Source organism: Purpureocillium takamizusanense, chromosome 6 (genome assembly GCF_022605165.1).
Source record: "Purpureocillium takamizusanense chromosome 6, complete sequence".
Lineage (NCBI taxonomy): Eukaryota > Fungi > Ascomycota > Sordariomycetes > Hypocreales > Ophiocordycipitaceae > Purpureocillium > Purpureocillium takamizusanense.
Window position 1 is genome coordinate 1,285,840 of NC_063073.1, and position 15,485 is coordinate 1,301,324.

The 15,485-nt window shown below is 59.8% G+C and overlaps 5 protein-coding genes across 5 annotated transcripts; 3 read left to right on the forward strand and 2 right to left on the reverse strand.

The window, feature by feature from the left end:
* The first annotated feature begins 1,130 nt into the window (after nucleotides 1–1,130).
* On the forward strand, nucleotides 1,131–5,740 carry VAC7 (Vacuolar inheritance and morphology protein). The gene is made up of 2 exons (XM_047988297.1): nucleotides 1,131–3,510; nucleotides 3,564–5,740. Exons 1-2 carry the CDS (start codon nucleotides 2,340–2,342, stop codon nucleotides 4,973–4,975), a joined length of 2,583 nt encoding a protein of 860 aa, XP_047844291.1. The 5' UTR covers nucleotides 1,131–2,339; the 3' UTR covers nucleotides 4,976–5,740.
* DIM1 (18S rRNA (adenine(1779)-N(6)/adenine(1780)-N(6))-dimethyltransferase) lies at nucleotides 5,672–7,114 on the reverse strand. The gene is made up of 2 exons (XM_047988298.1): nucleotides 6,660–7,114; nucleotides 5,672–6,594 (listed from the first exon to the last, which is right to left on the reverse strand). Exons 1-2 carry the CDS (start codon nucleotides 7,065–7,067, stop codon nucleotides 5,833–5,835), a joined length of 1,170 nt encoding a protein of 389 aa, XP_047844292.1. The 5' UTR covers nucleotides 7,068–7,114; the 3' UTR covers nucleotides 5,672–5,832.
* A 199-nt stretch (nucleotides 7,115–7,313) lies between these two features.
* Nucleotides 7,314–10,438, forward strand: prp1 (U4/U6 x U5 tri-snRNP complex subunit Prp1). The gene has a single exon (XM_047988299.1). The coding sequence runs from the start codon at nucleotides 7,403–7,405 to the stop codon at nucleotides 10,199–10,201; it is 2,799 nt and encodes a 932-aa protein (XP_047844293.1). The 5' UTR covers nucleotides 7,314–7,402; the 3' UTR covers nucleotides 10,202–10,438.
* JDV02_006866 (uncharacterized protein) lies at nucleotides 10,420–11,590 on the reverse strand. Its single transcript, XM_047988300.1, has 3 exons — nucleotides 11,295–11,590; nucleotides 11,068–11,183; nucleotides 10,420–10,889 (listed from the first exon to the last, which is right to left on the reverse strand). Exons 1-3 carry the CDS (start codon nucleotides 11,404–11,406, stop codon nucleotides 10,716–10,718), a joined length of 402 nt encoding a protein of 133 aa, XP_047844294.1. The 5' UTR covers nucleotides 11,407–11,590; the 3' UTR covers nucleotides 10,420–10,715.
* Nucleotides 11,591–12,924: 1,334 nt separating this feature from the next.
* JDV02_006867 (uncharacterized protein) lies at nucleotides 12,925–15,375 on the forward strand. Its single transcript, XM_047988301.1, has 3 exons — nucleotides 12,925–13,970; nucleotides 14,044–14,217; nucleotides 14,285–15,375. Exons 1-3 carry the CDS (start codon nucleotides 13,607–13,609, stop codon nucleotides 15,172–15,174), a joined length of 1,428 nt encoding a protein of 475 aa, XP_047844295.1. The 5' UTR covers nucleotides 12,925–13,606; the 3' UTR covers nucleotides 15,175–15,375.
* Nucleotides 15,376–15,485: the final 110 nt, after the last annotated feature.

Here is a 15,485-nt window from a genome sequence, read left to right on the forward strand (position 1 = left end):
CATTTGAGATCTTGGGGCGCCGAGGTATCGTGCCACCACCACCCACCCAACCCACCTTGTAAGGCGACCAGTCTCGGGCTCTCCCTGGCGAGCGCGATGTTGAGCTCCGGCGTGTTGGCCTGGCAGGTCGTGGGGGCCGGGGACAGGGGTCAGGTTTTTGGTTTTGGAACACGCTCTTTTGAGGAGCCCTGTCGAAGATTCAGTTCTTGTCAAGGAGAGCACCCCCCCATGTCCACATAACTGGAAGCAAGGTACTCCCCTGTTGGCAGCGCTGCTGTGGATTTCATGACCGCTACTTCGTGCTTTGGTGATCGCCCTTTTTGTCACGGACAAACCAGGCGTCTGCTAATTAAGTCACTACGAAGTACTTCGCACGTCAGTAGGTAGTAGTAGTACCATGTCGTTGCATGTCTCTCTCGGGAATGCGGATGCGGCTGCCGATGGGCTAGCAAAAGCTTGAACCTGTCCATTCATTGTGCTTATTGCGCTCGTGCCAGTCATGTGGCAGGCCGCTCACCGTCAGTCTGGAGTGAAGGTAGTAGTAGATGGGAGTCTGGAGTGCGATCCCGTACCTACATCAGGGTGATAGTGTTGAAGTAGCTTCCTTTCATGGCCCAATCTTGCCTTCACGCTGTTGAGGGGGTAATAAAGGAAGACAGGGGACGCGGAAGTCAAGTTTGCACCAGCGTGCTGGAAAGCGAAGCCGTCAGCGACGGAGACCCTGTGGGCACAGTGCTACACTGACTTGTGCCTAGTCGCCGTGTAGAGGTACTTTGAAATTCTCACTAGAGTGTGTGATAGCCAGGTAGAGACACTCAGCGCCTCATGACTTGCGTGGCCTTCCAAGTTGGTTGCGCCGCCCTGTAACCTTGCGGGCGCCGCCCTGCTCGAGGACGCCGAAGCACGGCCCCCAGCGGTGTACCTCCGCGGTACAAAGTGAGACAGCGACCAAAGGACGACGCGTCTTCAGCTTGACACACAGACTGAGGTATTGCTCGAGTACACGCCAGTCATTGGGATGTGCGACGGGACGGATCCCTGTCGTCTGTCCGTCTTTGTCAGTCGCTTCGAATTCATCGTCTTCTGCCGGGGGATACCTTGAAGCTTCCGCCCCAGTCGTGCTTCTGGAACCAGAAGGACGGGCCAGTCCTTGCCTTCCAAGCCTCTCTCTCTCTCTTTCGCCTGCTCTCCGCACGCCGACGCTCGGTCGCCTCTCCCTTCCCTCCGTCCAGAGCAGCAGACAGGACAACGGACGGCTACACAGCTCTCGTGCCGCGGAGACAGCCGTTCCCGTTGGTTTTCCCGTCTTGCCTCTGCGCCACTGCTGTCACCGCGAGAACAACATCACGTCGTTCGGCCGCCTCCGACCTCACTGCGCCGGGCAGCTCGCGCAGATCCGGGAGAGCGCCCAACGGAACCTCCGCTTGTGGCCCTGTCCTGCCTGCAGACTTCGCACGGACGAGCGTACGCCAAGCAGCGAGTGCGCATACAGTGCTCAGAGGCCAAAATTACGGTGCGCATGGCGGGTGGCCTGCGCTGCTGATGGCCAACATTACCTCACACCTCGCACATCACGCCTCGCGCGACGACATCATTCACCTCGATCCACCTCATCCGTCTGTCCCCCTTCCGACCTGGCCTGGCCTGGCGCAGCCCGGTCCCCGCCTTCCCTCCCGGCTGAGGACACGCCACGCCTGCCCGTCCGCCCCAGTCGCCTCCTCGCCCCAGGACGTTCTGGTCCCCCCCATCAGCGACCACACACCCCAGGACAGCCCGACCTGTTGTGAGAAAAAACGGCCTCCACTACGCTGCACGCCCTGCGCTGCCCTGGCCATCGCAGCAGCGCTGAAGTGACGCCTGAGGTGGGTGTGCCACAGCAGCGCCAGCACCCGACGGCCACCTCTGTCATAAGGTTCCCTGCGCGCTAAATCGCCAGCGTCCAATCGCCCGGCGTCGCCTCCCCCCCCGGACTCCCCTGCTCAATCGCTCGACTTCCCACGTTTCCTTGGCCCCAGGGCTTTTGCAGCCAACAAGCACCCCAACACCAAAAGACCCCGTCCCTCCCGGCGTTGTCTTCTCAGGCACTCTTCGCATCCCACCTACACCTGCATCACGCTCCACGCAGTCTCGCACGGCCAGGCCTCAGTCGCTCACGTCCAGACCGAAGCCAGCGACGTGCCGAGGCGATACGCACCGCACCGCACTGCAACGCGACGCCCAGGCGTTGGGCATCACGCTCGGGCTCTCTTCGCCGATCATCCCCAGACTGCATCCATGACGAGCCACCCACAATGACACTAGCCATCGACCTCCATTGCCAACATCAAACCCACTGAGCCATGCAGCGCAACGACCCTCCCGCACCCACGGCCAAGACTCCGCCCGCCGGTGACGCTGCACAACCTGCCGCGCCGGCCACGGCGAGTACAATGACGGGTCAACAGACCGCCGCCTCGGGCGGCTCCAACCTGACGTCTGCATATGCGCCCGCGTCTGGCGCGCAGACCTCGAAGAACTCGTCAGCGGCCAACTCCAACTCCCAGTCTCCCATAGCCTCCCGAGACGGATCTCCCGCTCGAAACCCAAGAAGGAATTCGTCGACACAACGACTCAGCTCTCGCTCTCGAAATAATAGCCAGCACGACCCGAGCCCGTCGAGGCCTGCCAGGACGAGCATCCCCGAACCTACTACGTCAGCCCCGCGGGCGCTCTCGTCGTCCACAACACCAAGTTTACGCCCAGCAAGCAAGGAGCCGCAAATACAGGCTCCGACGCCACAGAAGCCGCCTATAGTGCAGGAGCTTAGAGATAATCCCAAGTGGCCCGTCTCACCGCGCATACGGTCACCGCCGCCGCAGCTGGCGAAGCCAAGTGCTGCTGCTACTCGACGAAGCGAGCAGGAACCACCGTCCATCAGCGTCCAGCGGCCAACTCCGTCGCCACACCCTTCTGATCCCCAACTGCCGACCCCAGAAAGCGACACAGATGACTCGCACATGCAGTCGGGTATTCGGACTCCGGCTCGCGGCCCCTTGGAGACCGTCCAAGAGGTCAGCCAGAATAACTCTCCTGCGCACCCCCGCGACAGCGCACTGGTGGAGCACATCAAGGAGAAGCTTAGCGGCGCCGACCCATACGCGGACGCTGCCTTGAGCGATACTGGTGCGATGCAGAAGACCAAGCCCAGTATCTCTGGCTCGCAGTCTGCGAGCGAGGTGGCCAAGAACGAGGCGAGGAGGCCGACCTCGGTTCCCCCTCCGCTCGTCTCACGACAGTCTAGCGCCCTGTCGACAAAGCAGTCGAAGTCATCGAAGCCCGAGGGCTCAACACAGAACATGACGGTGGAGACCGAGACCGTTCCCAGCGTACCCCAAATAGCGCTTACTACAAACCAAAAAATGGAAGGCGGCAACGGCACCCTCAAGGCGAAACCAAGTACGGAAACGATCAAACCGAAGAAAAAGGAGAAGAAGCCTACACGAAAGCAGCCGGCTGTTAGCTCGGCAACAGGTAAGGCGACTCGCATCTAGGAAAATTGAACTGTTTGCTGATGCGTGTTCTAGGCTCCAAGGCGGATATCTTCGAGGCCAAAATTGCCAGCGCCGTCGACGAGGCCAACACGTCTGATTCGGAAGAAACATTTGTGTATGACTCTAACCCGCCTGACACCGCCGAGCGATCAAACCGACGCTTTCATTCCCGGACACCCAGTGCAACGTCCATGGCAAGCCAAGCAGACCGCCAAAACCTCCGATCCATCTACGGCGTCATGCAAGATGGGAGTCACAGTTCTAGCCACCCTCACGGACCGGTCCCGAAGAAGAGCATGAAGTTTGTCAACACTTTCAACGGCAATGCGAGCGATAGCTTGACCCCTGGTGAGGAGGACGGCAAGGGCACTGGGCGGAGCGCTGGCGGTTCTGCCAGAGGCACTGTCCGCCACCATCATCATATTGGTAGATGGGGGCGTCAACCTGGCAACGGCCATGCTTCGCTGTTCGACAACGAGTCTCCGTTCCCCAATGCTGCCAAATCCAAGCTAGGCAGCACCACGTCCCGAAACTCGTCTGGACCGCCCAGCCCTCGCAACTACCACTCTGCTCGCGGACACCTAAGCACTAAGCGGTCCAATATGCAAATGTCTTCGAGCTACGATTTGGATGACACCACTGGTGCCGACGACGAACGAACACCTCTACTTGAGCAGGGCCGCTCTTACCGCGGCGGGCGGAATAGGCGTGGGCCACACAACCTGCGGCAAGCGGAATCGCAGACATATACGAGACGCTCCTCGTATCTGAACCGCTTTGCTGCCTGTCTTGTCCTGACCATGATGTTCCTCTTGGTCATCACTGGGGCAATTGGATTCATGTTTGCGACGTCGCAACCTATGACGGGCATCGAGATAGTCTCCATCACGAACGTGGTGACTAGCCAGCAAGTGTTGATGTATGATCTCACCGTCAAGGCACACAACCCCAATATCGTGGTCGTCACCATCGACCACGCGAACCTGGAGATTTTCGCCAAATCAGAACACGCTGGCACGGATTCGGAATGGAGGTCACACAACCCTAATGACTTTTACGCTCGAGACGATCCAATCAATGACCCGCCCAAAGATCCCGGCGAAGGCGATGACGGCGACTCTAGACCAAATGTTTTACTCGGTCGGATCACCGAGTTCGACAGTCCACTTACTTTTGAAGGCTCATTGTTCCATCAGGGCAGCTCGACGTCGAGCGCCGAGATGCAGCTGGCCAATCCCGGGAACGATACAGCAGGTGGCTCGGAGCGGTGGGAGCGTATCTACCAAAACGAATTTGACCTCATCATCAAGGGTGTGGTCAAATACAGCCTCCCCCTGAGCGCTCACATTCGTAGCGCCACCGTGTCGGGGCGAACCACTGTCAAGCCCAACTCAGCCAACGATCCCTCCCGCAAACCGAACAACACCCTTTCAGCATTCCCTTGACAGCATAATGCCCTCCACAGGCATTCTCTTCTCTTTTGTTTTTTCTGGCCCTGTGTTTCTTAAGCGGGCGTGCATGGCATCTGAGGAGTGCTGGCGTTGAAGGGCATCTCCAAAACACATCCTGCGGGAGAGGTGGAGATGCAACACTGTCGCGTTTTCTTTTGCTTCTTTTTGGGTTATAGACAGGACGGGGGCTCACCGAACCCGCCACGCCTCTGGAGCGAACCACCATGGTCTCAAAGCTCCAAAGCATCACGGGTGGTGTGCCACGCCGAAGCGGAGCAAATCTGACGGTACAGACAAGAAAGCTGGCGAAACAAAGGGAAAATACAGCATACCAAGCGATAGAGGCGTCATAGCACCTTTTGCTTTTCTCAATAAAGTGGAGGTCTCGTTTGTTTTTATTCTGAGTGATGGTAGATGATGGCAACAGGGTGGTATAGTGGAGTGTGTGACAACTCTGGTCTGTATGTATTATTAGCGACCTGATGACTCCAAAAAGATGAGCAAGTTTACGGCCGCACGGGAGGCAAGATCTGGATGACCAACCAGACGGGTGATGGATGAGGTTGTGAGAATGAGGTCCTGGTAGGCAGACTAGATCAGTGAGTGAGTGGTGAAGAGAGAGTATGCCAGACACACGCGAAGCTGTTGTCTTTTGCAAGGCGATTCATGCCTCAAGATGAGGTCATAATAGGCTTTAACGAATTCAGTTCCAGAAATTGACGGCAATGTATATATATCCCATACTCTTTTGACTTTCAGACACGCCGAAACGCCGCACACCTTGGACCAACCCCACGAGCCCCAAGAACATGGCATCTCTCGTCAAACACGCTCAAATAGTCGGGCGGCCGTTAGGAAAAGTGAATGCCCTCATCATTAAAAGCAGAGAGCAGCCGCAAGAAGTCGTTCTCGTCGCACTTGCCAGCGCGCTTGTCGGCCAGCTCCGTCACGTCCTCGAGGACCTTGCGGATCTTCTCGCGGACCAGCTCAGCGACCTTTGTCTTCTTGCGCTTGCTCTTGGTCTTGGGGATGGCGGCGCCCGCGGCGCGCATCTCCTTGAAGAAGTCGGGGGCGTCGTCGGCGTCAACGTCCATGCCCTCGTCTGCGGCGCCGTCCTCGGCGGGCGCGTCGCCGCCGCCGTCCATAACCATGTCCGCATCGCCGCCGTCGTCGTCGCCGTCGTCATCGATCAAGGAGTCGTCGACAGGCACGCCGTTCATGGCGCACCAGGTGCGGTAGTTGCGCTCGACCATGGCGAGCACCTCCTTAGTGCCGAGCCAGCTCGCGCGCAGCGTCTTGTTCTTGCGCACAAAGCACACGCGCAGGAGGCCGTCCCACTCGTCCCAGCTGACGTTGGGCCGGTCCTTGCCGATCTTGGGCTCGATGCGCACGACCGAGGACTCGACCTGCGGCGGGGGGCGAAAGTTATTCTTGCCGACCTTCATGACGTGCGTGATCTTGGCCCAGAACTGGGCGTTGACGGAGAGGCGGCAGTAGAGGGCGTCGCCGGGACGGGCTGTCAGGCGGAGGGCGAATTCGCGCTGGAACATGAGGATGGAGGTGCGCGGCGGGTTGGGCATGGCGAGGAGCTTGAAGACGAGGGGTGAAGAGATCTGATCTCGAGCGTAAGCAGACGGGCCAAAAGTTGGGTTGGCGAGGGGAGAGGATAAGCATGTACCTGGTAAGGGGTATTTGAAATGCAAACATCAAACGCTGGCAGCTCCGTCTTGATCACATCGCCCAGAATCACCTCGAGCTTGCGCTGCTCGGGTTTCCCCTGGACTCGCTTCGTCACTTCGGCCGCCATTCGCGGGTCCAGCTCCACACATATGCACTTCTTGGCCTTTTCTAATATCCGGACCGTCAGGTTACCCGTTCCGGGGCCGATTTCGAGGACGGTGTCGGTGGGCTTGAGGTAGGCCTTGTCGACGATGGCGTCGGACACACCGGGGTTCTTGAGGATGTGCTGGCCGAAGTTGGTGTTGAACTTGAAGACAGTGTTCTTGGCCGACCCGCTGCCGCCGCCGGGTCTCTCGTACGGCGTGCTCGACCCGCTGCCGCGCTTCGCTTGCTTCGTTTTCGCCATGGCTGCAGGATGCGGTGGACGAGGGGGGCGGTATGAGGCGGTGGAGGGGCGGCGCGATGGTGGTGAAGTGGGAAACTTTTTTTGGCGGCCGGGGCTATCGATAAGAGGGCTAGCACTGTGTCAATTTAGGTTGTCAGTGGTCAAAATCCACGTCATCTTCCTCATGGGTTTCCGCTAAATTCGCACCCATCTTTAGCTTGCCTGACACCCTGGCTTTGAAAGAGACAACTTCACCCACGCGCATTTGGTAAGGCGACACTGCCTTTTGTGAACGAACCCCTACGGAGTGGTCGTCATCAACACCCACCACACATCGCCAGTGCGACACCGCAGCCATGTCCGGCCGACGCGATTTCTTGAGCCAGCCGGCTCCCGAGAACTACGTCGCGGGCCTTGGTCGCGGCGCCACGGGCTTCACAACGCGATCCGATCTTGGCCCAGCGCGTGACGGCCCTAGCGAGGACCAGATTAAGGAGGCGTTGGCCAAGCGTGCTGCGCAGCTGGGAATTGCGCAGGACGGAAAGGACGGCAAGAAGGGCAAAGACGACCAGGGCGACGACGACAACGACGAAGCCCGCTATCAGGACCCCGACAACGAGGTCGGCTTGTTCGCCGGCGGCGTCTACGACAAGGACGACGAGGAGGCGGATCGCATCTGGGAATGGGTAGACGAGCGCATGGACCGGAGGAAGCGGCAGCGAGAAGAACGAGAGCAGGCCGAGCGCGAAGAGTTTGAGCGCAACAACCCCAAGATCCAGCAGCAGTTTTCCGACTTGAAAAGAGCGCTGGGCACGGTCACGGACGACGAGTGGGCCAGCCTGCCTGAGGTCGGAGATTTGACAGGAAAGAATCGAAGAAGCAAGCAGGCCCTGCGCCAGCGGTTCTACGCGGTGCCCGACAGCGTGCTCGCGGCGGCGCGAGACTCGACCGAGATGAGCACCACAGTCACCGACGACGGAACGGCGACGGGACGCGAAGGCAGCGACGGGACGATGACCAACTTTGCGGAAATTGGCGCCGCCCGCGACAAGGTGCTCAAGTCGAGGCTCGAACAGGCGTCGCAGAGTGCCGGCACCGAGTCCTCGGTCGCTGGCAGCGCCTCGACCATCGACCCGCAGGGGTACATCACCAATCTGAACAAGATGCAGATGAATGGGCAAACGCAGGTCGGTGATATCAACCGTGTGCGAGAGCTGCTGCAGTCTGTCGTCAAGACGAACCCGAACAACGCCCTGGGATGGATAGCCGCCGCGCGGCTAGAAGAGCTCGCGAGCAAGATCGTTGCCGCGAGAAAGACGATCGACAAGGGCTGCGTGCAGTGCCCGAAGAGTGAGGACGCGTGGCTCGAAAACATCCGGCTGAATCACGAGTCGCCCAACGCGAAGATAATTGCTCGCAAGGCCATCGAGTCGAACCCTAGATCTGTTCGGCTTTGGGTCGAGGCGATGCGCCTGGAGAACATCCCCAGCAACAAGAAGCGCGTTATCCGCCAAGCGCTGGATCACCTTCCGGAGTCAGAGGCCCTGTGGAAGGAGGCCGTCAACCTGGAGGAAGACCCGGACGACGCGAGGCTCATGCTGGCCAAGGCTACAGAACTCATTCCCCTGTCGGTCGATCTATGGCTGGCCCTGGCGCGATTGGAGACACCAGAGAACGCGCAAAAGGTGCTCAACAGGGCTCGCAAGGCCGTCCCGACGTCGCACGAGATTTGGATCGCGGCCGCGCGGTTGCAGGAGCAGCTCGGCCAGGCGGACAAGGTCAATGTCATGAAGCGAGCGGTGCAGGTGCTAGCTAAGGAATCAGCCATGCCCACACGCGAGGAATGGATTGGCGAAGCCGAGAAGTGCGAGGAGGAGGGGGCAACGGCTACGTGCCAGAACATCATATTCGAGACGCTGGGCTGGAAACTGGATGAAGACGACGACCGGAAAGACATATGGATGGAGGACGCGCGGGCCAGCATCAACAGGGGCAAGTATGCGACTGCTCGGGCCATCTACGCATATGCCCTCCGAGTCTTTGTGCACAGCAAGACAATGTGGACGGCGGCGGCCGACCTGGAGAGGAACCACGGCACCAGGGACACGCTCTGGCAGCTGCTCGAAAAGGCTGTGGAGGCGTGCCCGCGCAGCGAGGATCTATGGATGATGCTTGCCAAGGAGAAGTGGCAAGCAGGCTCCGTGGACGGCGCCCGTCTGGTGCTCAAGCGCGCGTTCCAGCAGAACCCAGACAACGAGGACATTTGGCTCGCGGCCGTCAAGCTCGAGTCGGACAGCGGCAACGTCGACCAGGCGCGCAAGCTGCTGCAGATTGCGCGAGAGCAGGCGTCGACGGACCGCGTGTGGATGAAGAGCGTGGCCTTTGAGCGCGTGCATGGCAACCTGGACGCGGCGCTCGACATGGTGCTCACGGCGCTGCAGCGGTTCCCCGCGTCGCCGAAGCTGTGGATGCAAAAGGGCCAGATCTACGAGGCCCTGGACAGGCTCGGGCAGGCTCGGGACGCGTACGCGACGGGCGTCAAGGCGGTGCCCCGGTCGGTACCGCTGTGGCTTCTCTACTCGCGGCTCGAGGAGCGGGCGGGCCTGACGGTCAAGGCACGCTCGGTGCTGGACCGGGCGCGTCTCGCGGTGCCCAAGAGCGCGGAGCTGTGGTGCGAGTCGGTGCGGCTGGAGCGACGGGCCGGCAACCTCGCGCAGGCCAAGTCGATGATGGCGCGGGCGCAGCAGGAGGTGCCCAAGAGCGGGCTGCTGTGGGTGGAGCAGATCTGGCACCTGGAGCCGCGGACGCAGCGCAAGCCGCGCAGCCTTGAGGCCATCAAGAAGATCGACAACGACGCGCTGCTGTTTGTGGGTGTGGCGCGCATCTTCTGGGGCGACCGCAAGCTCGACAAGGCGCAAAACTGGTTCGAGAAGGCGCTGGTGCTGGACCCGGACTGCGGCGACAGCTGGGCCTGGTACTACCGCTTCCTGTGCCAGCACGGCACCGACGTGAAGCGCGAGGAGGTGGTGTCCAAGTGCGTCCAAAACGAGCCCAAGCACGGCGAGGCGTGGCAGGCCGTCGCCAAGGACCCAGCGAACGCGCTCAAGAGCACCGAGGAGGTGCTCAAGCTCGTTGCGGCGGGGCTGGAGCCGTGAATGCCGCACGGACATATGGAACGGCAGAAACAACGGCTTGGGCAAAGGGACAGGTCGGGAGGGGGAACGGCGATGCCTGTTTTTGTAGTACAGCACTTATCACCATTCCGTAGACGTGGGGCCACTGGCAAGGAGTTGGGCTGGGATCGTTTCGTCGCGACGCAGTGAGAGGGCAGAGCCCCTTTTGTCGCCAGCATCAGGTAGAAAGATTACTCAAGCGAACAAGAAGAAGCAGCATTATTCACCTATCCGCAGTACACCGTAATAAGACCACAACACATACATACATCCCAGGCCGTCGCTTACATGCCGTCAGACATGTTTCGTCGGAGCGCCCACTGTTGCCCGTCTGACCTAGCCAAACTCCTGCCGTACACGTTCAATTATCAACAGACTCACACGCAACAACTGCCAGTGTGTTTTCCCCCCGGGAAGGGACGATGATGAGGTTGGCTCCGCTCGCTGGCCGGTCGGTCGGTCGGGAGGAGGAGCCAGCCAGCCAGCCATATTACAGTTACTTGCTGCCGCCGCCGAACCAGCTCGAGATGCCGCCCTTTGCCTTTGCGGCGCCCTCCTCGACCTTGTGGTCGAACTTGTCGACGGCCTTGAGGGCCTCCGCCTTGGCGTCCTTGGCGTACGCCTCGGTCTCGCTCTTGAGCTTGGACGCCTGCTTGTCGGCCTCGGCCCACTGTTGCGCGCGCGCAGAGAGCTCGTCAGTCTTTTCCGATTCCGATCGCGCGTGCTTCCTTACTCATGCCGTTTTCCCTTCGAATGCCCCCCACACTTTTGAAGAAGGGGGGAAAGTAGAGAAAACGGCGGTTGCAAGAGGAAAAGAGTGAGGAAGGGGGGGGGAGGAGGAGACGCACAGCCTTGTCAATCTTCTCGCCGGCCTGGGCGCCGTAGCCCTTGAGCTGGCCTTCGGCGTTGGGGGAGCTGCCGGGGAGATGGGCCTTTACGTTGGCGGAGGCCTTGTGGACGTCACCTGTGCCAATACAATCACACCGGGTCAGTTTCAGTTCCGTCTTTTTCGGTTCACAGCGCACAGCGCACAAGGCACAGGGGCGGAGGGTAGGGGGAGGGGGGAAACACGCACTCTCAAACTTGTTCTCGGCGGCCTTTGCGTTGCCGCCGGCGCTATAGAGGTAGTAGCCGACGCCGCCGGCGGCACCGAGGCCGAGGATGAGGGGCATCCGCGACTTGGACATGGTGGGCGATACGATGCGGACGAGGTGAGCGGGTTTGCTTGGTTGCTTGCTTGGGCGGCGGGTGTGTTTGGATATCGCGAGTGGTGAGGAGAGCGGGCGGAGGAGAGAGGGGGGGGAAGGAAGAGAGGAGGAAGAAGAGGAGGAGGAGGAACAGGAGGAGGAGTAGGAGATGGTGGTGAGGGTGAGGGTGGCGCGGAGCCGAAGCTTGAATCGGTAACTACCGGCTAACTGCAATGGCTGCCCTTTATGGGGAACCGGGGGGCATGCTACGGGCGACGGCAGTCGGAGGACAGCTACGTAACTTTAGTAGTATGTACGTTAGGTTCTCGCACGTACTAAAACTAAAAGGAGCCCTCTCCTCCTACTGGGACAGCGGACGGCGCATTAAGCTGCTGCTCCCCGAATGGCAGGCTGCGAGGAGCGTGAATGGCACACTGATGCCTGGACGCGGGCGGCAGCAGCAGCAACAGCTTGCTTGGGTGGATGCGGCAGGCCTGATTCGTCGCGGTGGCCGGGGCCCTGGGGAGGTGGGCAATGACGTAGGTGTGCGAGTGCGTTGATGCTGTTGGAAAGTGGGTGGAATGAGTCTATGTGCCCAGAGACCAGCAGACCAGACCTGCTCGCTTTTGCACGACACAGCTGCTCAGAAATAGAGAGGAGAATGCCCTTTGCTTGGTGTGAAGAAAGTAGTCAACACCATGCACATTGTGTCTTTGTCTGCAAGAAAAGGCATTCGCGTCTACAAACGACGCAGCGCGCAACTGCCGCCGTGTAAGTGACAATTCGGCGACCGCACGGAGGAAGTCTGAAAGAGCAATCGCGGATCAGAAGCTCCCCCCTCTTCCGCCCCCCAACAATGGAACGGCGATCGGCTGTGATCGTACAGCACAGTGGGTGGGCCCCCCGCTGGAGCTCCACTGCCCAGCTGGCCCCCCGGTCTGCAGCGGGTAGCGTTCCGCTCGCAGTGGAGGCTTGGTACCTCCATCCTCAGCGCTCCGCTGTGCCCGTCTCCAGGGCGGGCGGGCAAGGCGGGCTGGGCTGTCTGCAGCTGCCCGGGCTCTTGGGAGGTTGCGCTGCCTGCTAGGCGCTGGTAGGAGACGATGAGTGCTCACGTCACCTGATGAGCCGGCTACTAATCTAACACTGCGCAGACCCTTTCATCCTCCTTGCACGCCAAAGGTGGCTTGGGTGGCCTGCTAGCCAGCGGCCGATCATTAATTTGGCGGCCCGAGCTCCGACGGTCAAGCCAAAAGCTGAACGCCCTTGTACGGGCGAGGCGCAAATTGAGCAGCGACTACGGACGTACCAGGCTCGCAGCGCCCGCTAATAATTACATCATCGACAAAGCATCCTGCAAACCGTTTTGTTGCTGGGCCTGCTTGTGAGGATGCAGTGTCACGCCCTCGCGTCCCGGCCGTCCCAATTCACCGGTTTCTTGTTCTACGAAGTGTGTGTACGAAGTACGTAGGTAAACACACGTACCCACGCTCTCCATAAAGCTGAGCCAAGCACGCCCGGCATCGCGAGCCGTCGCCGCACTAGAGGACGCGACGGCTCCCTCATAGCTGAGATCGGCAGCGAGAGTTTGCATCTCTTGTCTTTGAACATTATTGCATTCCCCTGTTCCGTCCCTAAGGTCCACCGCCGTGCTGCTCTCGCCGACAATTTCTCATGATCGTTCCTGGCAAGACCCATTGTGAGTGAGTGTGGCTCAGCATTGCCTGCCTGCCTGCCTGCCTCAGAAGTACCCAAGCACCTCAGCCCACCCGCCGCTTTCAGCAACCGCATCGTCGCTTCCCCTGGCCCCCGTGCGTGTCTCGGCCCTGAAGTGCATCGAGGTGCCCGCCTGCTTGCCTCGAAAGGGATCGTTTGCCTCCACCAATTTCATTTTCCCACCGTCCCCAAAATCCTGCTTGGTTGAGCGCCTCCTTTGGTCGCCCGCCTGCCAGCCTCATCTTTCTTGTTGGCCATCTTTCTTTGCGTGTGCAGGCGCTGCTGTCCTTTTCTTTGTTTCTCTCTCTTCCTCGACTGCACATCCTAGACGCCAATCATCCGATAGCTGTTTCATGTCACGCCCGCGGTCTCCTGCGGGGCGCCAGGCCACGTCCTCGACCAGCAGCAGCAGCAGCAACAGCCGCAGGAGTAGCCACAACATCGGCGATCCGGCGACGGCCATGTGCATGCCTCCCCCGCACCGGCCATGGTGAGGGTCCGCACTTCTCGCCGCGTCTCCGGCCTGCGGCCAAGTGACTACGATCACGAGATCGACCTGGTCAACCATGACGAGGCAGAGCTGGTGCAGGCCCAGAGCTCCGACGATGCGACACGAGGGGCCTCGACGAGCTCGCACCTGGCTTCCATTGCCGGACAGACGGAGCAGGACCAAGGGCTGCAGGCGGGCGAGCGGACGGGCAACACCTCTACCGCGACACAGCAATCGAGTCGCGACGAACTCACCTTGGCCGAGGAACAGCTTCAACGAGACCGAAGCTTGCCCACAGAGGAGCTGCAGCACGAAGCCAGTCTGCCGCACCCCGCATTGCGCCCGTCGATTGAAGTCCAAGGTGTGTTATACGTCATCCCGGCATTGGTATGACATCTCTATCAAACGCGCCATGCTAAATGTGCCCCCCTTAGCTCCGACACCCGACGCATTCAACGAGGCCAGCCACCGGATCATGCCCAAGAGACCTCGAGAAAAGCGAGAGACAGCCATAGACATTCTCTACGAAAACGAAAGAGGTGGCTTTCTCTGTGGCATTGCGCTCTTCTCGTCCCAGGCCCTCGGCGGACTGGACCCCCCAGCATGGAGTGCGTGCTCCTTGCCGTCTATGGCTTATTTGCGTCCATACGCGTGTGCTAACCCCTATTTCGACAGCCAATGCATACCATAAGACATCTCCCACGAGCATTCACACTGCGCAGGTCCCCGATCCCACCTGGGAATGGGTGTGGCCGGAGTGGCGCATCAACCACCAGGAAGGCATGGACGATGACGGTTGGGAGTACTCGTTTGCCTTTGGCAAGAAATTCTCGTGGCACGAGGCGCGGTGGTGGAACTCCTTCGTCCGCAGGCGAGCCTGGATTCGCAAAAGGGCCAAGAAAAGACTCGAAACAATACCCTCGGATCCTCAACTACTCAATACCGATTACTTCATCATCCGTCCGGCATCATATCGCAGTCGCACTTCCAACGGCACAAGTCTAGCTAGCAGCCGTGCCCCAAGCAAGCTTAGCTCGGCAGAAGCTTCCATTTCAGAGGCCGATGAGCCCCTGCCCGACATCGAGGACATCGAGACCTTGCTGCGGACTTTGCGTCTGGCCAGGATAGACCGCGAGAAGCGAGAGGCGGTTGAGAATTACGTCGAGCACGGCGCCGACTTGGAGGCGCTTCAACGCGAGATGCACGAGATCATGTCACTGTTCGTCTTTCAGGCTTCGCGAAAACAGCTTCTTGGTCATCTGATGCGAAAGCACGAAGAGACGGTGGCAAAACTGGCGGAGAAAGGGACGGAGAACAAAACCGGGTTGACGAAGCGCCGCGAGGCCCTCGATGCCGCCATCACACATGCCCATGAGGAAGTCAAAAGATTATCATACTGGAGCGACATGAAGCAGATGGCCGAGAATGGCGAGCTGAGGAGCTCGCTGGAGGCGGAGCAGGGCTGGTATGATACCGACGCGTACCAAGGGTTGGATCAAAGCGGGCCGTCGGCACCCAACAGGGGCAAGCTGCCGGGCCCCAAGGGAAAGGATCCCGCTTCGTAATAGTATTGTCTATTGCCACTGTTCGGTTGTATACTCTGCTTTATTCTTCTATGCGGGATGCAAAAAGCCGTCATTCATGGTTTGCACTGGAGGCTTCAAGGCGTCTGGTCTGTGGGTTCCTCCAGCCAAGTTGACTATTCGCATTGGGCATAGCAGGCGCAGATGAATCTTGAATAAAAAAACGAAGAGGGCCATTGCCTCCATTACACTCGAACGAAACCGTGGTAGAACGTTGGGTGTGATACCTGACTTTTGGGTGGCATTGCCGGTGTAGGGTACCCAGCAACAAAGAAGAAATCTCGCGCACGTGA

What these genes read in the sequence shown, in the direction of transcription:
- VAC7 (XM_047988297.1), top strand. Translation starts at nt 2,340, where the DNA reads ATGCAGCGCAACGACCCTCCCGCACCCACGGCCAAGACTCCGCCCGCC. An exon ending in GGCTGTTAGCTCGGCAACAG is followed by an intron (nt 3,511 to 3,563) that starts GTAAGGCGACTC and finishes TGCGTGTTCTAG; the next exon opens with GCTCCAAGGCGGATATCTTC.
- DIM1 (XM_047988298.1), bottom strand. Translation starts at nt 7,067, where the DNA reads ATGGCGAAAACGAAGCAAGCGAAGCGCGGCAGCGGGTCGAGCACGCCG. An exon ending in TTTCAAATACCCCTTACCAG is followed by an intron (nt 6,595 to 6,659) that starts GTACATGCTTAT and finishes GCTCGAGATCAG; the next exon opens with ATCTCTTCACCCCTCGTCTT.
- prp1 (XM_047988299.1), top strand. Translation starts at nt 7,403, where the DNA reads ATGTCCGGCCGACGCGATTTCTTGAGCCAGCCGGCTCCCGAGAACTAC.
- JDV02_006866 (XM_047988300.1), bottom strand. Translation starts at nt 11,406, where the DNA reads ATGTCCAAGTCGCGGATGCCCCTCATCCTCGGCCTCGGTGCCGCCGGC. An exon ending in CGCCGAGAACAAGTTTGAGA is followed by an intron (nt 11,184 to 11,294) that starts GTGCGTGTTTCC and finishes GTATTGGCACAG; the next exon opens with GTGACGTCCACAAGGCCTCC. An exon ending in GCGAGAAGATTGACAAGGCT is followed by an intron (nt 10,890 to 11,067) that starts GTGCGTCTCCTC and finishes CGCGCGCAACAG; the next exon opens with TGGGCCGAGGCCGACAAGCA.
- JDV02_006867 (XM_047988301.1), top strand. Translation starts at nt 13,607, where the DNA reads ATGGTGAGGGTCCGCACTTCTCGCCGCGTCTCCGGCCTGCGGCCAAGT. An exon ending in CCCGTCGATTGAAGTCCAAG is followed by an intron (nt 13,971 to 14,043) that starts GTGTGTTATACG and finishes TGCCCCCCTTAG; the next exon opens with CTCCGACACCCGACGCATTC. An exon ending in ACTGGACCCCCCAGCATGGA is followed by an intron (nt 14,218 to 14,284) that starts GTGCGTGCTCCT and finishes CTATTTCGACAG; the next exon opens with CCAATGCATACCATAAGACA.